General features: G+C 39.1%; 1 protein-coding gene, 1 long non-coding RNA gene and 1 pseudogene across 2 annotated transcripts; 2 read left to right on the top strand and 1 right to left on the bottom strand.

Moving 5' to 3' along the window:
• Positions 1-886: 886 nt before the first annotated feature.
• Positions 887-11769, bottom strand: arpc2 (actin related protein 2/3 complex, subunit 2). The gene is made up of 10 exons (XM_031291617.2): positions 11527-11769; positions 9925-9959; positions 8331-8443; positions 6696-6741; positions 6269-6455; positions 5747-5840; positions 4994-5120; positions 4555-4655; positions 3054-3154; positions 887-1392 (listed from the first exon to the last, which is right to left on the bottom strand). Exons 1-10 carry the CDS (start codon positions 11598-11600, stop codon positions 1371-1373), a joined length of 900 nt encoding a protein of 299 aa, XP_031147477.1. The 5' UTR covers positions 11601-11769; the 3' UTR covers positions 887-1370.
• Positions 1386-2138, top strand: LOC116044453. The gene is made up of 2 exons (XR_004103673.2): positions 1386-1679; positions 1710-2138. It is a non-coding gene; the product is annotated as an uncharacterized LOC116044453 (long non-coding RNA).
• Positions 11770-16536: 4767 nt separating the features above from the next.
• Positions 16537-18989, top strand: LOC116044450 (annotated as a pseudogene).
• The last annotated feature ends 529 nt before the right edge of the window (positions 18990-19518 follow it).

Here is a 19518-nt window from a genome sequence, read left to right as displayed (position 1 = left end):
AAACACTACAGTAAAATGTAGAACTACACTAGAAAGCTTACAAATATAATGTAATAAAATATATTTTAAAAGCCTTTAAACCAATGTAGCCTTAGACACACTTCAAAATTAAATTGAGTTCAATATATTGCTCAGTTTATAATTCCTTTTTTTTTTGATTAACAGTTTAATTTTTTTTTTTAAAGAGAATAAAAAAACATACAAATCGGTTAAATTAGATACACCCCCTTACACAAAAATTAAGACCAGATGAAATAACCATAATATTCAAGACAATAAAATACCAAAATAGACAACAAACTGTAATCCAAGTAGCCATATTATGTACTGTATATGTGATAAAACAATAAGCAGTGTATGCCTCTCCAGAAAGCTTAAGTACTGTCCCCAATTTTTAAAGTAGACATTTAATCTTGCAAACAGTTTGACATTTTTTTTCCAAACGCTGCCACCCTAGCCATCTCACAAGCACACTCCCGGATTGACGGCACCCCTTCGTCCTTCCATCCTCTGGCTATCGTTAAACTAGTCTGGACCCAGCTTCTTATGTTCTTATCCATCCTGTTTAGGATTGACCCATCTCCCAGAACAAATAATCTTGGGCTGAATGGAACCTGGCTCCGTGCAATCAGACATTACTGTAGGTTATCATGTATCCCGGTCCAAAATGCCTGAACCATACGCCCTGTTATTTAAGAAATTGTCCTTTTTTTCCTTAAACTTGTAATATTGTCAAAGGAAATAAGCATGACGAAGTGAATCAATTCAGACTCAAATATTCTGTGTGGACAAAACTGTTGGACACATAAGCAATTGTACGAGAATCACAAAACCAGCACACATTACTACCAGAGATTTTTGTTTTTGTAAGAGTGATTCATTTTTATTTTTTTTAAATGACAATGGTACAGACGACATGAAAGCACAGAGAGGGATGAAAGGGGGGGGGGGGGGATTGAAATCATCCAATACATGGATATTGCATGGTGAGGGTTGAGGGGCAAGCAAGAGTACCAAATGGAGTAAAAGATATCGTATCAAAAATTTCAATTTTTTTTTTCTCATATATATATTTATATAGGACTAATAATTCTCTTTAACTATGCAAAGCAAGGAATGCCATTTCTTTCCATTTTTCTTGAGCCTGGGCTTTCCCGAAGTAGAGCCAACATTATTATTCATTAAAAATAAAAAAAAAAAAGGAAAGGAAAAAGACTGGACTGGTATTTGGGGCTGGGCGGGGGCATTTAGAGGCGTCCTGGAGTCCTGTCCAATGTGGCGTTGAGTCTCAGTGTAGCGCGTTTGGGCATGTCCAAGGGGGATTGAATTTCTCTGGTGGTGGTGGTGGGGGGGGGGGGGAGGGGTCAGCCTCAGCGGGAGAAGGTCTTTCCACTGAAAAATCAAAACAATAGAAACATTAGACGCCACACAAAGAACATCTAATCAGCTTATCCTCTTCACTAGTACCCACACACTTTAAATCCTTTAGGAGAAACAACATCCCACTTGCTTTTTAAACTACGTCTAAAAAAAACAAACTATTTTTAAAAGGAATAATTCTACACTTTGGGGAATAGGCTGATTTCCTTTCTTTTGTCAAATAAGCATATTTTAATAAACTATTACTTTAAAACAAAACTAAAAGCTTGAAACTGTAACAATGCATCTGTCCTGTTGTTGTTGTTGTTGTTGTTGTTGATGATGTTGAGGTCGTTGAAACAGCTAAGAGACTGCATGTTGCAACATATTGTTCCAAAGTAATGACAAAATCATTGATCGTTTGGTTGTGTTGGCACTCTGCCAGCACAACGCAAGCTTCTATAAAATTCCTTTCATCTGTGGACTTTGCAATTAATCCTGATAGTGATTCTGATAATTGCAGCATATTTGTGGTATGATTTAATATGCAAACAAATTCAACTAATATGTGACCGACACGGTTCTATATTCGTGAGAATTGCATAGCTGACTTGTTTTTATTAACCTTGTAGCCAAACCCAGAATGCATGTGAAAGGTTTCTCCCTCTTTAAGACTTACGAAGAAGGCAGCTATGGTTACACGTTAACCACAGACTCTCTGTGCTTCGACAGTATACATTTACCAATTATTTCAGAGCTACAAGGCTAAAAAAAAAAAACTGTCTGTGCAACTGTTAGGAGGTTTTAGCGAAGCAGAGAGCTGTAAAAAAAAGAAAGAAAAACACTGCAAGAACAGTGGGGGCAAACACAGCCACACCGCAAAAACACACAGATACAGAGGAAAAAGAAAATGCAGAGATAGTGTATCTCAGAGCTGAACCTGGTTGTGTTTTGCTTTCAACTGCAAGAATCATTCAGGAAAAATAATTCTGAAACATTACTGCAGCTCTTCATTTACCACCTTAACAGGGTTCATACACATTTTAACCAATACTTTTCCATGACTTTTTGGCAAATTTCCATGACTATGTTTTCCTGAAAATGTCAGTCGACATTATACAATAAGAATAAAAATCTTTTAAAGTTTTCCCCTTAGAGGTTTAACAATAAAATGAATGACAATTTATGTTGTTCATAGTGGGATTCGTAATATCGCGCCCCGAATAGAACGTTGAGGTTAGGACGACGTCAAATACATTTATTAAATCACATATTAGTATGCTGTGTTAAAAAAAAATTCCATGATTTTTTTCCAAAACTTTCTGGGTCTTCTTATGTTTCCAAAACCTTTCCAGGCCTGGAATTTGCATTTTTCAAATTCCGTAACTTTTCCAGGTTTTTTCAAAACGTATGAACCCTGCCTTAACATTGCAACAGGCATAGAGGAGGCTTAAAACATTGTGACTAAGGATCCATAAAATTAAATTAATCTGTTAAAGTTAAGCTTGAGTATTAAACAGTTGGATAAAAATCCTAAAATCTGATTGATGGCATCCAAAAAAAAAACAAAAAAAAACAAACACCACAAACACAGAATCACGGTGTTGTGTCTTAACAATTAGATGAGCAAAACCTAAATTTGAGCAATGGTGTCGAAACTAGAGGTGGGTGTCGACAGAGCAGAGGCTACTCACGACATGGTCTTCATCTCTTTCTTCTCGGCGTCGGGTCGAGCGCGGTTCAGCACCTTGAGGAATTCTGACGTCTTGGCCCTCATGCGTGTGTGAATGTAGGCCTGCGGAAGAGAGGACGTCACGCATGAGGAGATTCTCATTGCACGACAAATTGTCGAAACAGATCATTTAACCCTTGTGCACATATATGAAGCATGAAGTAGAAACCAATTCTCCATTACATCTTCTTAGCCAATTTCATTCCAACTTATTACCTCTAGTTTTAAGACTTATTTTTGGATTTAATGGTCAATAAACCTAATTCATATGAAATTATACCCAATATTTGAGTTAAAAACCCACCAACATTATGAAGAAATTGAACTAATAGTTAAGATGGGAGAAATGCATGTTGATGGATAATCACAGCCTGTTTCGCGTATGGAACCATTCGCGTTGTTTTTGGGCAATTTGGTTGAAATAATCCCATATTTTTGACATAGAAACTTTGAAAACGTGTCAGATTTGACCTGAGGACAACAGGGTTATCAAAACAAAAGATACACATGCAGATTTTTATTTTGTGAAAAATATGTCAACATGGTGTGTCAGTATCCTTAACACAGTGTGCCGGCAGAGACAATAGCATAACAGTTGTTTTGACAGTGTATGGTCTCCTGTTTCTCAAGCCGAAAACCACCCTGAACTGTCTCGTCACCCACGCAGACACGCCACTGTCTGAAGCAAAAACATCCAACGCCGTCCCTTTATGGGAATTTGTGAAATAGCACAAAAGCCTAACACATTCCTCTAATGAATGCCATCCAAAAAATGGCTTTGATTAGGGTTTTGCAGTCCAGAAGAGTCCAATAGCGTGCCACCTTTTGTGTGTAAAGCGTACACAAACGCCCACACACTTCCCTATAAACCTGAGGGCAGCAGAGCAAGATGTCATCAGCTAGGGCCTTCATTTGATCTCAGCTATGGCTGATGGAACGTGCTGATTAAAGACTGTAGGAGTTGTTTGTAGCCTGTGATTATAGCAGACTTTCAGCTTGTAGAGTCAACAGGTGCCTCCTAAATATTTATTTAGCTGCGGTTGAGCCTCAAACTCGGAATTTATGGTGTGACCTAAGGCCTTAAGCCTTAAAATATCACAACAACTGACTAATTATCTGTTAAAACATAATGTTAAATATATATCTTACAACAAGCATTTCTTACCAACCATACTCATTGAAACTTTGGGGGGAAATTGCATCACAATTATAAAGCCAAGAAAAAGAAAGAAAATACTACATTCATTATCTATAAGGCCTAATTTAAGAGTTCCGGTTACTTTAGAGCTTCATTAGGAGATTCTTAAAACTATATTGATCTGTCTACATCTTTGTGCACTCTTTTCCAAAGAGTCTCCAAGACAAAATTGATCTGACCTTACAGAATAGACATTTTTAAATACTTAAAAAAGGAAACTCCCAAGAACTTCTGGAGCATGTTTCAGATTTGTCGTTGAACTGACCTTGGAGCACTTTATGTGGTAGTGCAGGTAGTCCCTGAAGGTGTGGATGAGGTTGATGGTGTTGTCTCTGGCATTGGCGTTGGTGTGACGTGGGAACAAAACTGAAAACATCAAAACAGCGTACACACATGAGTATCAAATTAGTAAATGGACCTTTTTCACAGCAGACATTATGACTTGTCACAGTTAGGAAAAGCCCAGCTGAAATTGATAACCTTAACGATGGCTCAATTCCATCAAGTGTCCCAGTAAGCTAGTTCAGTGAGTCAGCATGCACAACACCAGGGCCTCTCCTAAGTGGAATGTAGCCATCATTAATGGTTTTGAATACACCTGTGCTTTTCCTACTATGACACGTCAACACGTCTGCCGTGAAAAAGGTCTATATGTTAAATGATTACAGTAGTATAGCATCAGCCAATGCTTAACAGATACTGACCGAAAGTGATGTATCCAATGTTGTCCCCGACAGCGGCGTCTGTGTCCTTCAGCTCCAGTGGGGGCTCCCTGTGGCTGAACAGCACCTGGGGGGCTGTGTGGCTGGCCCGCCGACCCTCTTTGAACTCCTACACAGAACAAGTAAGTGTACAGTATGCGTTACTAATTTTAAGTTATATAGTAAAACACAACATAAGAGGTACAGTATAGTCAATTACTTAATTACTCCAATTACACACAGTTACAAAAAAGGGTAACAAAAAAATGTTAGCTTAACAGCAAAGAAGGAAATCTGGTCATCTATGAAGATTAGCTTGTTAGCTACTTAGCTTATTTAGTTAGCTGCAGGCTGGTAGAGCTAATGTGATCTTAGAAGGTTAGCTAGGCTATGTAGCTAACTGAAATAAATTAGTACATAAATAAATAGGCTTTCAGCGAACGGTGAGAGCGCTACGCTACATCATATTAGCCACCTTCTTGCTCACATTATTGCTCTCAATTCCATACAACATAGTAATGCCACATTCATGCAATGTCAGCCGAACAGGAAGAGCGGAAAAACTTGGGAGTGTTCACGCATTATTCATGGTGGTTACCCCCATTGCTAGCCTTTTGGTCACATAATATAAATAACCTTTTTTTTGTGCTTTGTTAAAAAGAGAAACTAAATATACATTTCCCTTTTGCATAACTGAATCGACCAAGTTGATACTTTCCTCAATGGCGGATATTATGTACATGTGGCCTCACACACCTGCATGAAAACTTTGCCGATGATGACGTCGTCGTCGTCTTTGAACACTGTGCTGAACACCACGGTCACGCGGTCTTTCTTGGCCTCCAGATACCTGAGAAGAAAGAACATGTCAGATGGGCGAAAAGGTTAAAAAAAATTGAGCTTAATCCTGTGAGGACTACAACATATTTCCCATACAGAAGAGCTCCTACAGAATTTGTCAATTCACAGGACTGCAAATATCTGTTTTAGCTGTATAACATCATAGGTAGCGGCCCTATATAGCCTGTTTCCATTTTATTAGCCAACTAGGACCGTGAATTATTTTAAAAGCCACAACTCCCAATAAATGAGTGTATTTATTTCACACGGTCACATCTCCGTTAAATATCTGAAATTTGCATTTCTAAAAGGTTACTCATTGCTCTCAAATGAGACACTTTTAGACTAGAGACACAGCCACATAAAGACATTAGACTGAGCTCTTCCCTTCTGTTTTTATAAGACATCTGTAACCAAAAGCCCCCCCACCCCACGTACATGGACTCATCGTCTCTGTAGTGGACCACGGCCCTCTTCTCGCCCTCTTTCCCCTCTTCCTGGAACTTGAAGTACTTTTCAAACACTGAGGCGAAGCAGTTCCTCTTGAGCATCCCCGCCTGGTGGACAACCTCATCTTTATTGGCTGGTAGCGCGTCCAGGTCGTAGAGGAGGGACACGTTGTAGCCTGAGAGGAAAACAATCACAAACGGACCGATTGTACAAAATCTACATCGAGTAGTGGCTCATTGTCAAAACACTTCTTTTAAATTTCACGGTTTTCAATTAAAAAGGAATAAGTGAGCTACCACAAACTCACAAATACGGGAGAATATGTAGAAATGAGGAACAAAGGGTATGTGGTGCAGCGATCCTAAAACCGATGCTAGCAGTCTAACAAGCAATCAGTAAATGTGTTAGAACTTACCAGCCTCTGATGAAACGAGGAAATTCCCATAGACCCTCTTGAGCAGCTGCAATTAAAAATATGACCTTTATTTGCATCTTACTTTCAAATACAGAAGAAGTAGAATATGTAAAAAAAAAAAAAAAGCAAAACTACCTACTATATTATAACTTAAAAAGCAAAATCTTAGGTCACGGGAAGGAAAATGTAATTAATACAGGAAAACAGGACTGTAAAAGCTTTTAAATATGGGATAATGACTGAAGATTATGTATATTTATTTTTGCAAGACAAGGCTCTTAAAGTAGGTCTTGGTGCTGCTACTTGGATGATAGAATAGAGAACGGGTCCCTAGAGTTAGGGAGATTGACGATTAGTTGCTTTCTTGTGATTGAACTGGTACTTTCGAAGCCATTTTTTTGATCTTCAAAGTTCTTATCACTTCAGTGAATTTTATAGCTTTGGGAATCCTCCGAGACAAAGCAGGCAGTTCGAGAAAGACGAGAAACTAGCAGATGTCAACACCAATAAAAAGCTGAGAAAGAAAACCAACTCCACGTACAACAAAGGACTTCTACTAATGCAGGAAGGTGATGTGTAATTTAACATCATGGGGGCCTCCTCTCTAATGGATACCTGTCGCGTTGTGGAATAAAGTGCGGTCTACTTAGCAGGAATATGCAAATCAAACTCAGGTATGCCGATAATGTACCACCAAAGGTCAACAAAAGACAGAGTGTAGTACACTATATTCTTCCTAAATTTGTCAAACAAGGGCTTAGATAAGAATGTGTGAGAATAAATGAGACCTCCCTCCACCCTGACTGCTTTCTAAAATAAGACTTTTCACCGGCTGAATAACTGAATGGGACACTGCCGAACCATTCACTTATCCCTCTGCTCTCGAGTTTTAGGGAACAAGGAGTGGAAGCCGCTGGATTGCAGCCAAGACATTCATGCACAGTGGCTGCTGCTGCTCGCAGTCAGCACTTCCTCGCCTGGGGTGAGTCACACAAACTCACTTCCTGTTTCTACCAGAAGCCTCGGCAGCTGCTTTCTTCCTTACATGGCAACAGAGCTCTTGTGGTAGAGGTGTGTGTTTGTATGTAGATACCAATCATGACCTCACTCTGCTTTTAAAAAAAAATAAAAAAATTATATATATATTCAGCTCAAGATTGACGCCAGAACCAGACACAAATCAAATTTATCAGCATTCTTGTCTTGGATTCCTGAGTGACAATGGTTTTATTTTTGCAGCAGTGCATGTTTGCACAGTGACTGTAGGTTTAAACAGCTCACCTGTGTTTGGAGAAAAAAAATATCAGCATTGAAATCAAGATATAGCATGAAAGCAATTCTTAACCTCTGCATGATCAGTTTATTTTTTTATACACCAGAGGAACAGTGTGTAAGAACCCCACTTTTAAACTCAAGTTTAAGACTTAAATGACAAGAACGTTTCAGCTCTACAAGAACCTCATTTCAGACACTTCTAAAAAGGTTTTACAGGTCTTGCAGACACCCTGGTTTGTTTATACGCAGTATGTGAACCTGTGTTGAAGGATGTGAAAATGGGTATTTAGATTTGAAGGCACCCAGAACCGAGTGTAACGCGTTCTTTATTTACGTTGTTCCCTCATCGGTGTGTCGTACCTCGTCAGCCCCGTGCTCCTGCAGCTCCTTGTAGAACTTCAGGGAGATGCTGACCATCACTTTGGTCTTGTCCCCATTGGGGTTGGAGATGTGGTACAAGACGCCATCGAAATCTGCAGCAGAGATGAACGTTAAACATGAAAGCCTGCGGGTAATTAATGAGTAATTCATCAACCTCCTAACCCTTTCCTTCCGGCAACTTGACACAACTGACACATTTTCCACTTGGGACAATTGTGCCACCTTAAATAGTAACCGCAATTCATGCCGATATATTACATTATTTCAGTCAATTACATATGTGAGATGTAACACTATGACCCCCGTTTCCACCTGGTATTAAAATCTGATCTAAGTGATCCTATCTAGGCTCAAAGTACACTTGTATACAAAGTACTCTGGGAATGCATTGAGATCCGTTCACTCAGACTACATTCAGAGGTGGTTTAGGCACATATGATCACATTCTTTTAGCAGTGTGTACGCGTATGTATCCTGGGCCGCATACGTTGCCGTCGTTATGCGGATTGGATCTTTGGTTGTATATTACTGTCTGTGTTTTTGTTCCGGTGCTGCCTGCTCTTATATCCCCTCCTGTCTGGAGCTCTGTGTCCCGCGGTTGCCTGGAAAAGGCAGCCGCCAGAAGACAATATCCTTATTTTTTTGTTTCATAACCGTCACCAAAATCATGAATATGCAGGACATTACTGACGTCATTCCGGGTCTTACGTCGCAACTTCTCCTTTTGCTATTCAGAAGCCGGCGAGTCTGAGTGGTCAATTCATTTCTTATAAATTCTTCACAATAAAAGTCCCCCGTTATTTAGTTACTTAAAAGCTTTTATTACGAAGCGGCAAAATCCAGAAATGTAATGTTTTTAACAGCAGGTAACTTTTCTTTTTAAAACCTCCTTCTCCCCTGCCTGACAGGCTGTAGGCAGCGCACATTTCTAACGTATAATTTGTTGAGAGCAACAACTGAAATGTACACACACTACCCGACTACCGGTATGTGCAAATGCAAATGCTGTATGTCATTATTTACATATAGAGCAAAGAAGTAAGCTCTAATCACAAGTGGTCAATTAGGACGCATTTGGAGTCACATTCTACTTCCAGGTGGGACGCTTCTGGAGCTGTCCACTTGTGATCGGATGACTCAGATCCAACGTTAATACCAGGTGGAAATGCAGCCTGTGTGTCATCTAGCAGCAATTACTGGCAGGGCTGATGCATTTGCAACAGGTTGACCACACAACAGGAAGATAGCTGGTGTGATGACAACAGCAAAAGCACAGCTAAACATCTGCATCACATCCAGCAGTAGCATTGAAACTTTATAATATTCATAGTGCTAAAAACAGTGATTTCTCAGTAGACAGACAATGGTTGACTCTACCAATGTAGGCTAGTAGTAATGGTTTGGCTTGACTTAAGATAATGTCATTACACCTTCAAGACATTAAAGCCAACCATAATGACCATGCTGTCATTTCAATTGCAATCAATTGTGTGGTAAGATTTACACAAAGACATTCAAAGAGACCACATACAGTATAAAGCCAGCTGTTAGATAACATGCCAAATAAACTCACCTGCAAACGTCACATCGACGGCCTCGGGCTTGGTTCTGCATGGAGAAAATGAAATGAGAGAGATGCATGGTTGGAGCATAAAGGAAATAGCCATAAGGTGTTAAGCCACATATAAATTACATAATACTGTACTCAGTGTACTGCTCAGTCTGTGTTAAATTTAGCCACATCTCCTCTTCATATGAACAGCCAAAGTCATTTTTGTAATAGTTCCAGTAATAGATAATGTAATATATTTGGGTTTTGCAATGTTAGTTGGACAAAACATGCAATTTAAGGCGTCACCCTGGGCTTGCGTGATGGGCATTTTTTTTTTTTTTTTTAGCTTTTTTCTCCTTGACATTCAGACTAAACAATTAAGGTTCAAGGTCTTTATTTATCGAGTGCACAAACATTACAGGGAAGCAGTCATTAGGTAAATCATCTTCCTTCAACAATTCTAATAAATGTGCATGAGAAAGAAATAGAAGATCACGCAGTTAACAACAAAATGCAAATCTAAACACAAAGTAGTGCAAGTTAAGATAATGAATCCAATCAACAGTCAATCAATCAGTAAATAATCTGCAAATTAATCGATTGGGGAAATGATTGTTGTTTGCAGCCCTGGATGCAACATCGGCAACGAAAAACAACGAGAGTAAACAGAGACGACGACTAATTCAGCAACTCTGAAAAGTGTTCATGCTCTGATTTCAAGCTAAGACAGTCTGTGTTACTGTATATGCATTTTTATGTCAATTGTTTTGGAAAAGCATATCATAAAACATTCTACTTCAAATGAAATCACCTTGACAATTTTGTCTTTTCTTAAAAACAGCAAAAAACACTTTTGAGGTGGCTGTAGCAGCCTGTCCTAACAGGAGCTGCTGCTGCTGCTGCACAGGGCACACACTTGACTCAGCTTGACTGAAGGAATGCGGAAGCCGGAGAGATGGGCGATGGTTAGCTAACAAGTAGCCGCTAACTGGGTCTATGGTGCCGTGGAAAGCAAATAATTGGCTTGTATTAAGTGAAAAACACCAACCTAGAATATAATATCATTAGCCATATTCTGTGGTTAACCGGATATGAGTTTTTGTTCTCTTGACAGACCCGACGTGTCAAAAAAAAACACCAAACTGTACTCCTTAGAAAATGTATTTCACTAGCCGTGAAGCCTGGTGGAATCCCCTTGTTAATGCGAGAGAAACCATGAATGCAATGCAGCCTCGTTTAACGTTTTAAAACGCTGCGGGTTTTTTTGGTCAGGTCAGTCTAAAATCTAAAATGTTTTTGTTATTTCACCTCCACGGACTATGGGGAAACCGCCAGGAGAGATCATTAGGGTTACACACTGTGGCACAACACTGACCGTGCAGACACACCCCAGCTTTGGGCAAATCAGTCACGGCAGAGCAGCAAGAAAAAAAATCAGCCTCTTTTTCTTTTACAACAAATACGACTAACTAGCTGACTTGTGCAAAGCTACACAGGTTTATCAGCTGCATCCGAATCCCCCACTGCTTCATTAAATGCAGCCATCATCTTCAGTAAAAAAAAAAAAAGGGGGAAGCTAGCTGACGTTAGCAATGCTAGCCAGGTGTAACAATGAATTCTCACCCGTTGGATGCGCCGTCAAACTTCAACGACAGCGTCTCTTCTATAATGCGGTTATTGATTTCTAACAGGATCATCGCAGCGGATGCCGGTGTCGAGGAAAAGGGGGGAAAGATCGGTGCTATTTGGTGGGATTAGCCTCTTTGTGTCAAATTCTGCAATTTTTTCCTCCCTTGACAGTCCTGACCGCTTCCGTCGAAGCTCCTTCCGCCTGTCGCTTCCGCGTATTTTACACTCAGGACCCATTATTAGGAGACCCGCAATGTTGCCTGTACTAAATTCGCCGCAACACATCAGAAACAGCTTTAATGGCCAAGTAAGTAATTGTGAACTCAATACAAGGAATTTGACTCTTTTCGTTGCTCTCAAAGTACATACACAGAAATAGACACATGGCTAAAAACACGGTCAACAAAGCTGAACAAGGTAAACACAAACAAATGTCCAAATATACAAAAGAATACTTGCTCCTAATCAAAAACATCATTAATTAGTATTAATCAGTACCCATAACTTGCCACCTTATCAGTTGAAGATATGTTTCTTCTTGACAAAATCAAATTATTATATATATATATATATATATATATATATATATATATATATATATATATATATATATATATAGATAATCAGATAATTCATGTTATTGCTCTTTTCTAAAGTAGTAAATATGCAGCAAGTGTTCCAATATCAAAAGAGGGGGAAAAAAATCTCTGGAGTGTCTGAAAATGTATTTATGTGGGCTGACAACGACTTTCACATTTCAGTCATCTCTTCTTGTGAAACCCTGAAATAAACACATTATAAACCCCTTAAGCATTATTTAGATATCTGTTATATAATATTTATAGGAGTAAGTCTTTGTTAGACCTCGCATCACATCAGCTAGACTCCAAAAGCCCTGTGTTCACTGTCATTTGATTTTTGGTAATTTGATTTGATTGATCCACATTGATTTATTCCATATAGACTGTATATAAAACTAGGTTTATTTCATACTAGATGTAGTGAAACAGATTGACAACTATATTGTTCTCACTATCAAACAAAAACAGACAACAATAAAGACAAAGTTTCATTCAACATGATACGAGGAGTAGTACAACTAAACATAACTAAACAGACGCCAGTCTAATTACAAGTTATGTCAAAATAATTGACCGTAATGACTGTACATGCTGTCACCACCAACACAATACGGTTTGACTGACATGCATGACAGCACATCAGTCAGTCATTCTGAGCTTTTCAGTTGAGCGGTTTGGTAAAAGAAGAAGTCCAAGAACATAATAAAGGAACTACTGTATTGTTAATGCCAAAAATAAACGAGAAACACAACTGCCGTTCACTACATCAACTCAACGAGTATGTCAACCCTCCTGTTATATTCAAATTTACTAACACTCCTTTAAACCCCCAGAAAATGATTGTAATTAAAATGATCACCCACTTTTGTGTGTCAGGTACTTTATGTCCCTTTGTTGACTACCTAAATACTCCTTTAGATAAAACATCCCACCACCACCACCACCACCCCCCTTATACATCCAGAATACCCTTTACGCGACTATGAAAAAATGTGCAAATTAGCATAGAAATCCCTGATTTCACCCACATTTTTAAAGAAAGCTCTTTTTTGGTGAATTAATATCTTCTTACAGAAGCTTTGGCTTGTTTTGTCTTACTGTCCTCAACATGGTAAGCTTCCTTTTTTAGCAGTCCCTCACCGAGGACGTCTTAACAGGAACAAATGATCACATGTAAGTCTATGACCATTCAGTCCTTCTGCATGTCTAGTATCACCTTCATGCCCTGGAATGCTGGAATGTGCATGCTGCCTATAATTTGATACTGTATTTGTCCGGGTTGTTTGGTAGCCTATGTATTGTCTGAAGGGACAGTTCCAACGAAATGCAACCGACATTCATCCACAGTCACATGGGGGCCTGGATTGTAAACAGAGGGTAATTACTGGACCCACTTGTCACATACTTTCTGTTTCACTTTGAGTTTGTCACAGGTGTATGACACAAGTGTATGACACAGTTGGAAACAAGGAATGTCTAATATTGCCTTTGCTGTTGCTTCAACGTTTGACTTGTACACTCCTGCCGAAATTAGCAGCCCAGTGTAGACTTGTAAGTGGGTCCCATCCAACTGTCCTATAGCTCAAGTAGGGAGAGGGACCATGATAACTTTCCATTTTTGGAAGGGTAACATGTCCACTGGAGAATCTGCTGGTGGTTGAGAGACAACAGGAGGGTCAACCCCAATAGTCTAATTCTAAATCAGAGGAGGACGCCTCATAATCAGGGCCTCCTCAAACATTATCCTCACTTTCAGACACATTCTCCTCTATGTCACTGTTCCTGTCGAAGAGCTGTGATAAAACCTCATTGGCAAAACAAACCCTTGGCTTAGAGGTCATTTTCAATGGAGAGAGGCCCTAAAGATTATAAACCCTTACAAACCATAACCCTAACCATAACCATTGCCTAATCGACTTCAAGGCAGGGCTGCGACCATTGACTTCAAGGCACCTAACCTTAACCATAACCCTAACCATAACCATAACCATAACCATAACCATTGCCTAATCCTAGTGCATACCAGGCAGCGCTGCCTGGAAGGCGACGTTGGGGGCTTAAAACTCCGATAAACATATGATAATACATAAGTCACAGGGGGACGAGTACCTTTTCTTTTGATGTTTTAAGTACATTTTGTTGATTATACTTCTTTAACTTAAGTAGGATTTTGAATGCAGGACTTTTACGTGTAATGGAGCATTGTAACATTGCTGTATTTGTATTTATTTTAAGTCTTATTAGGGTATGATATTATCTAAAAATGGAAAATAAATATTACGCATATCTCAAATTATTATAGAAAACAAACAGCTGACAGGACATCAGGGTGGTGATAGCAAAAAATAATGTCCAAAAGGCAGTCCTTTGTCAAATAAAGAAACTCGTAAAAATTGTTATCTTATAGAAAAACTCATGGATAGTGCCACACTCGCAACTTAAACTTAATTCCAAGCATAGTTGGGAATTTTAAAGGGATTACAGCCTTATAGTTTGCAGGAATCCTCCCCAGTTTCCAGTGTAAGAAAACAAAATGTGGATTAGATAATACATTTGCATGCAATGTTTACAGAAGGAAAGACAGATAAGAGATAAAGCTTTCCTCTTCGCTGGAACAGGATGAAAAAGATTCAGTTTAACAAGCCTTTCTAGAGAAGGGGTGGAGAGGACCGTATCTCGTCTTCCCAAGAAGATTCATGTTTGTGCCAAGTTTCACTCTCTTGTTTTCACATTTGTTAAAAGACACGCAAATTCCAGTCTGGCGTGATTGTGAGGGTAAATACAGGTGTCGCGCCGTTGGCACAACATGCCACATCCCAACATGCCACGTCCCAACACTCAGGGTATTAGAAGTTTAGGTTTTTTTTTACTTTTACTTACTTCAATTTCAGATATTGTTTTGTCATTAATCAGATTTGTTTTCTTTCAGGTGTAGCCTAGTTTTAGGATTTTTGATGATATTTTTGTAAGTATGATATAAGATCAGAACAGTATGTATAGTCGTATATAGGCTACGCATATATGTTTGTAGAGGAATTGTTTAATTTAGGCAATAAATCCTGAATTCTTTGTTCAATTTATCTGAAATAATATATCACTTTTCACCCAGAACTCTGAACAAAACTATAAGGAGACATGAAACTATGAAAACAACACTGCTATTCACTCTATAGCTTCATGCTTTATTCTGACTCGAGTTTCTTGTCTTAGTACTGTTTACAAAAGTAACTAAAAACTGGCCATTCTCATCGGGGCACTGTCATTCTTCCTGATGGCTGTAGGCTGGAAACATGGCAATGCTGTCATTTGGTGTGGCGCCTTTATGTCTCAGTTATGTGACAGGTGTAGGGAAGACAGCAGTGATGCAACACGCATGCTATGTTGATTTTTGAGCATCGTAGCTCTCAGAACCTGAATAATGTGATTTATGACGACTTATGGGAGGTAGAGGAGATACCTTTTGTGTCTGGATACACAATTAGCTTCACTTTAAGATCACTTTTAAGACTTTAAGGAGGAGTGTGTCAGTGACGGCCTTCTATCAGCATGCTCCCCCTGTCATTACTGATGTGTGTGGTTATCTTCTTTTCTCTGCATGTTCACTGATGCTTGGTGGTTCAACAAAATCACAGAAATAACAATATTAACTCAATAAAAACAAGCAACCTGGTAACTGATTATTTTTTACCGGGGCGGGAACCAAATAGGCGAATGATGCCGGACGTTTGCAACAGCAAAAGTGAATACAACATATTGAATTTCCAGAAAGTGTCACAGCTGACATCCTGTCCTGCTGATTTGGGAAACACCTTACCACACACCGCGTTACCCAATGACTTGCAACAGGGTCACAGCACATGTTATCTGGGACATCTAATGAGTTCAAAATCAAAAATATTGAGTCCAAAGGCCATACTTTATTTTGTACTGTTTACTATTCTCGTGTCTCTTTTTTCAATGGTTTTATTTTAGCTGATTGGTGGTTTTGAGAGACTTGAGAGATTTTGATATTTTAGAAATGTTTGGAAAGGCAATATTTTTGTTGTCGCTAAAATCATCATTTACGACTCTGTAAACCAGGGGTTCCCAATCTTTTTGGCTTGTGGCCCTTAAAAACAAAGCAATGTGTACCTGCAACCCCACCTGCAGGTGTGACCAGTTCAACTGAAGAATTTTGTATTTGTGTTTAATTTAAATTTTTAGGAGCCTGAAAGTGTTTTATCTCTGGTTTTATTTCATGGGTATTTATTTCCTGTTTTTGGAATCAACGTTGGTTGGATAGGAGCACATAGGCTAACCATGTATTCCTGTGAGTCTAATGACCTAACTTCTTTATTTTATTATTTACACCTGTGCTTTTCCTACTGTAATAAAATGTCTGTTAGAAAGTTGTATTGCAGCAAAAACAGTTCATGACGCAGGCATGTGCAGTATCATATCGGGGAAGGAAACGGGACATTGGGTCAACTACCCATAAAAAAACCACATTGTATCATACTTAAAGGGATGCACACATTTAGTCTTCGAGCTGTTGTCATCTTTGAAAGGTATGGCCAGAAGGTGAGCCTCTGAATTTATTTATATAAATTATTCTTATAGGTGGAAACTATAGAAAATTAGTGTGTATTAAAGGGAGACTATGTAACTTAAAAAAAATAAAATATAATTAAAAAATAATAATAATAAACAATGAAATGCATCTTTAAAACATTCAGGGGTTTTGCTGCTACCAATGACCAGTACAGTAGGTCATCATGGTAGGTAGTCCTGTTCTCTACTTGTGCTATGTTTCTCTACATTTAATTATTCATCATTATCCCCAAACTGTCACTTGTAGGCACAATGGCTGCTGTTTAGAAAAAGTTAGCTAGGCTTAATTTAAAGCTGCAAAACGCAAATTTGGCAGTCCTAAATTGTGGTAAATAGTTGTAAAGTTTGAAAAAGTAATATGCTCCTCTTTTTGCTGTTAACCCCTCTTTTTAAGTATAGCAGGCTATTGTCCATGTCCAATAATTCTTTACAATGTGAATAGGCTGCTGAACAGACGAGGCAGAATATACAGGGTTTCAAATTGTGCTTTCTTTCTGCAAACATTTAAACATGACAGAAGCTGAATCTGTGTTTTTGTACTGCTATGATAATTTACTAGTATTCATCTGTTTTCCATCCATAGTCATGTCGCTCATCTATAGCTTTGAGAATTATGAACTGAATGAAACCATCTACAACAACAACACAACCTACGTTCCGGATCCAGAGAAGATATCATGTGGGACAGAACCTCTGGCTCATACAGCAGCTCTGACCCTGTGTCTCATCCTTATTGCCATCTTTTTACTGGCAATACCTGGGAACCTGTTAGTGGGGTGGGTGATCGGCACCAGCAGACAGAGGCTGACTCCATCGGATGTGTACCTGTTTCACCTGACAATAGCGGATGGTCTGATGGCCCTAACCCTCCCATTCTGGGCCGCTGCAACTATCGAAGGATGGATCTTTGGAGACTTCATGTGCAAGCTCCTCAGCCTCATCAAAGAAGCAAACTTCTACACCAGCATCCTCTTTCTGGCCTGCATTAGCATCGATCGTTATCTTGTGATAGTGCGCGCCAGGGAGAGTCTCCGGAGTCGTCAGAGGATGTGCAGCCGGATCCTGTGTGCAGCAGTTTGGGCCCTTGGTGGGGCCCTCGCTCTGCCTGCGCTTTTCAACGATGTCTCCAAGCTACCTAACTCAGAGGGGATGATGTGCCAAGAATCCTTTCACATCGGCAGCGCCTACTCATGGAGGAGTTTCACTCGCGGGTTTCGCCATATTTTTGGCTTCTTGCTCCCTCTGGGTGCCATGATAGCCTGCTACAGCGTCACCATCGCGAGGCTGCTGCGCACTCGAGGTTTCCAGAAGCACAGGGCCATGAAGGTGATCATAGCCGTGGTGATTGCGTTTCTTCTGTGCTGGACGCCATACCACATAGTCCTGATAGTGGAAACACTCCTGAGGGCTAAGCTGATAAATTATGACTGTGCGTTGAGGAAATCAGCGGACAGGGCTTTGTATATAACTCAAAACCTGGCTCTGTCCCACAGCTGCATCAACCCTGTCCTCTATGCCTTCGTAGGAGTGAAGTTCAGGAACAAAATGACGCAACTACTTCCATGGAAAGCCAGACAGGAGAGGATGTCGGGGTCAAAGTTCAGCAGGTCGACATCTCAGACCTCAGAAAGCAACGGAGCTGTTCTTTGAAATCGATCAATGTAGACTAACATTTAAAAAAAAAAAATATGTTTATGATTGTGTATTTTCCCTTTTTTGTCTTTAAGCCAGAAAAGAAGTTATTTCCATCTGAAATTTGGAAAATCTTTGAATAGAAGAGTAGCCTATATTTAGTATTTTCATGCATTCTCTAATTTTGATTTGTGGTACACTGCTGCCATCTATTGGATTTACTGTTCTCTACACCCACTATTGAAGCCTCTGATTTCAAATCTATTTTCATTTTTCTCATTATTTCCATTTTCCTTGCTCAGGAGTAGAACAGCATTATAATTCTGTAAATGCTTTTTGGTGAGTGCATGTATTTTAAATAGGTCTATACAATAGGTGCCCCCAATTCAACCCTTCACTCTGACACTGCTTTTATAATCCATCTGATGTTTTATTATGATGAATTATAGCCTATACTGCATATGCTAAAAAGGTTTTATAAACTGTAAATCCTGCTGTCTTCATATTTCAATGTTTTCAGGTTCCGACAAGTTCATCATTAGAAATAAAAGGCTATGCAATCTTTCCTGCACTGACTGATTTAATCTTGTAGACTTGTGGTTAGTTAATATTCACACAGGGTATTTTCTGACAAATAAAATAATGAAAACCTAATCTGTCTTATGTGGAAATAATCATTTGAGTTTTTGAATTAATGAAATACCAACATTTGGAACAAACCTGCATGGGATAACTCAATACATGTTGCCGGAAATGGATAACCTGAACGTGAACATCCAAGGGAATTTCAGTTTCAATGTCTAATCCAATATGGATGAGAAAAACATGCTCAGAAAAATAGAAATTTTACCATTGCAACTACATGAGGAACTAGACTACTGTAGTACCAATGTACATTGTGGTGAGATCGTTTTGCCATCAACCTTTAATAATTGTGATGCCTCTAATGGGAGCAATAATGCAGCAGGTAGGCCTACAGCCCCTCTACGAATAGGAAAATAATATTAACATTTAGTTTTAAGTTAAAAAAAAAACAATTTAAATGTCATATTTTTACTGCAACCATTGCAAACAGTGCTCCCTAAGAAATGGTCCAATTATTATTGTAACAGCACTCTAAGCAAAAACAAATATTTACTAGGCCTACTTTTTCAGATCACATAATAACACCTACTGGTAGGCT

The sequence above is a fragment of the Sander lucioperca genome, chromosome 24 (assembly GCF_008315115.2).
Source record: "Sander lucioperca isolate FBNREF2018 chromosome 24, SLUC_FBN_1.2, whole genome shotgun sequence".
Lineage (NCBI taxonomy): Eukaryota > Metazoa > Chordata > Actinopteri > Perciformes > Percidae > Sander > Sander lucioperca.
Note: the sequence above shows the minus strand (reverse complement) of the source record. Positions and strands in the feature narration are given on the sequence as shown.

What these genes read in the sequence shown, in the direction of transcription:
- arpc2 (XM_031291617.2), bottom strand. Translation starts at nt 11,600, where the DNA reads ATGATCCTGTTAGAAATCAATAACCGCATTATAGAAGAGACGCTGTCG. An exon ending in TCGGCAAAGTTTTCATGCAG is followed by an intron (nt 5,121 to 5,746) that starts GTGTGTGAGGCC and finishes TGTTCTGTGTAG; the next exon opens with GAGTTCAAAGAGGGTCGGCG. An exon ending in AAAGAGATGAAGACCATGTC is followed by an intron (nt 1,393 to 3,053) that starts GTGAGTAGCCTC and finishes TTGATTTTTCAG; the next exon opens with TGGAAAGACCTTCTCCCGCT.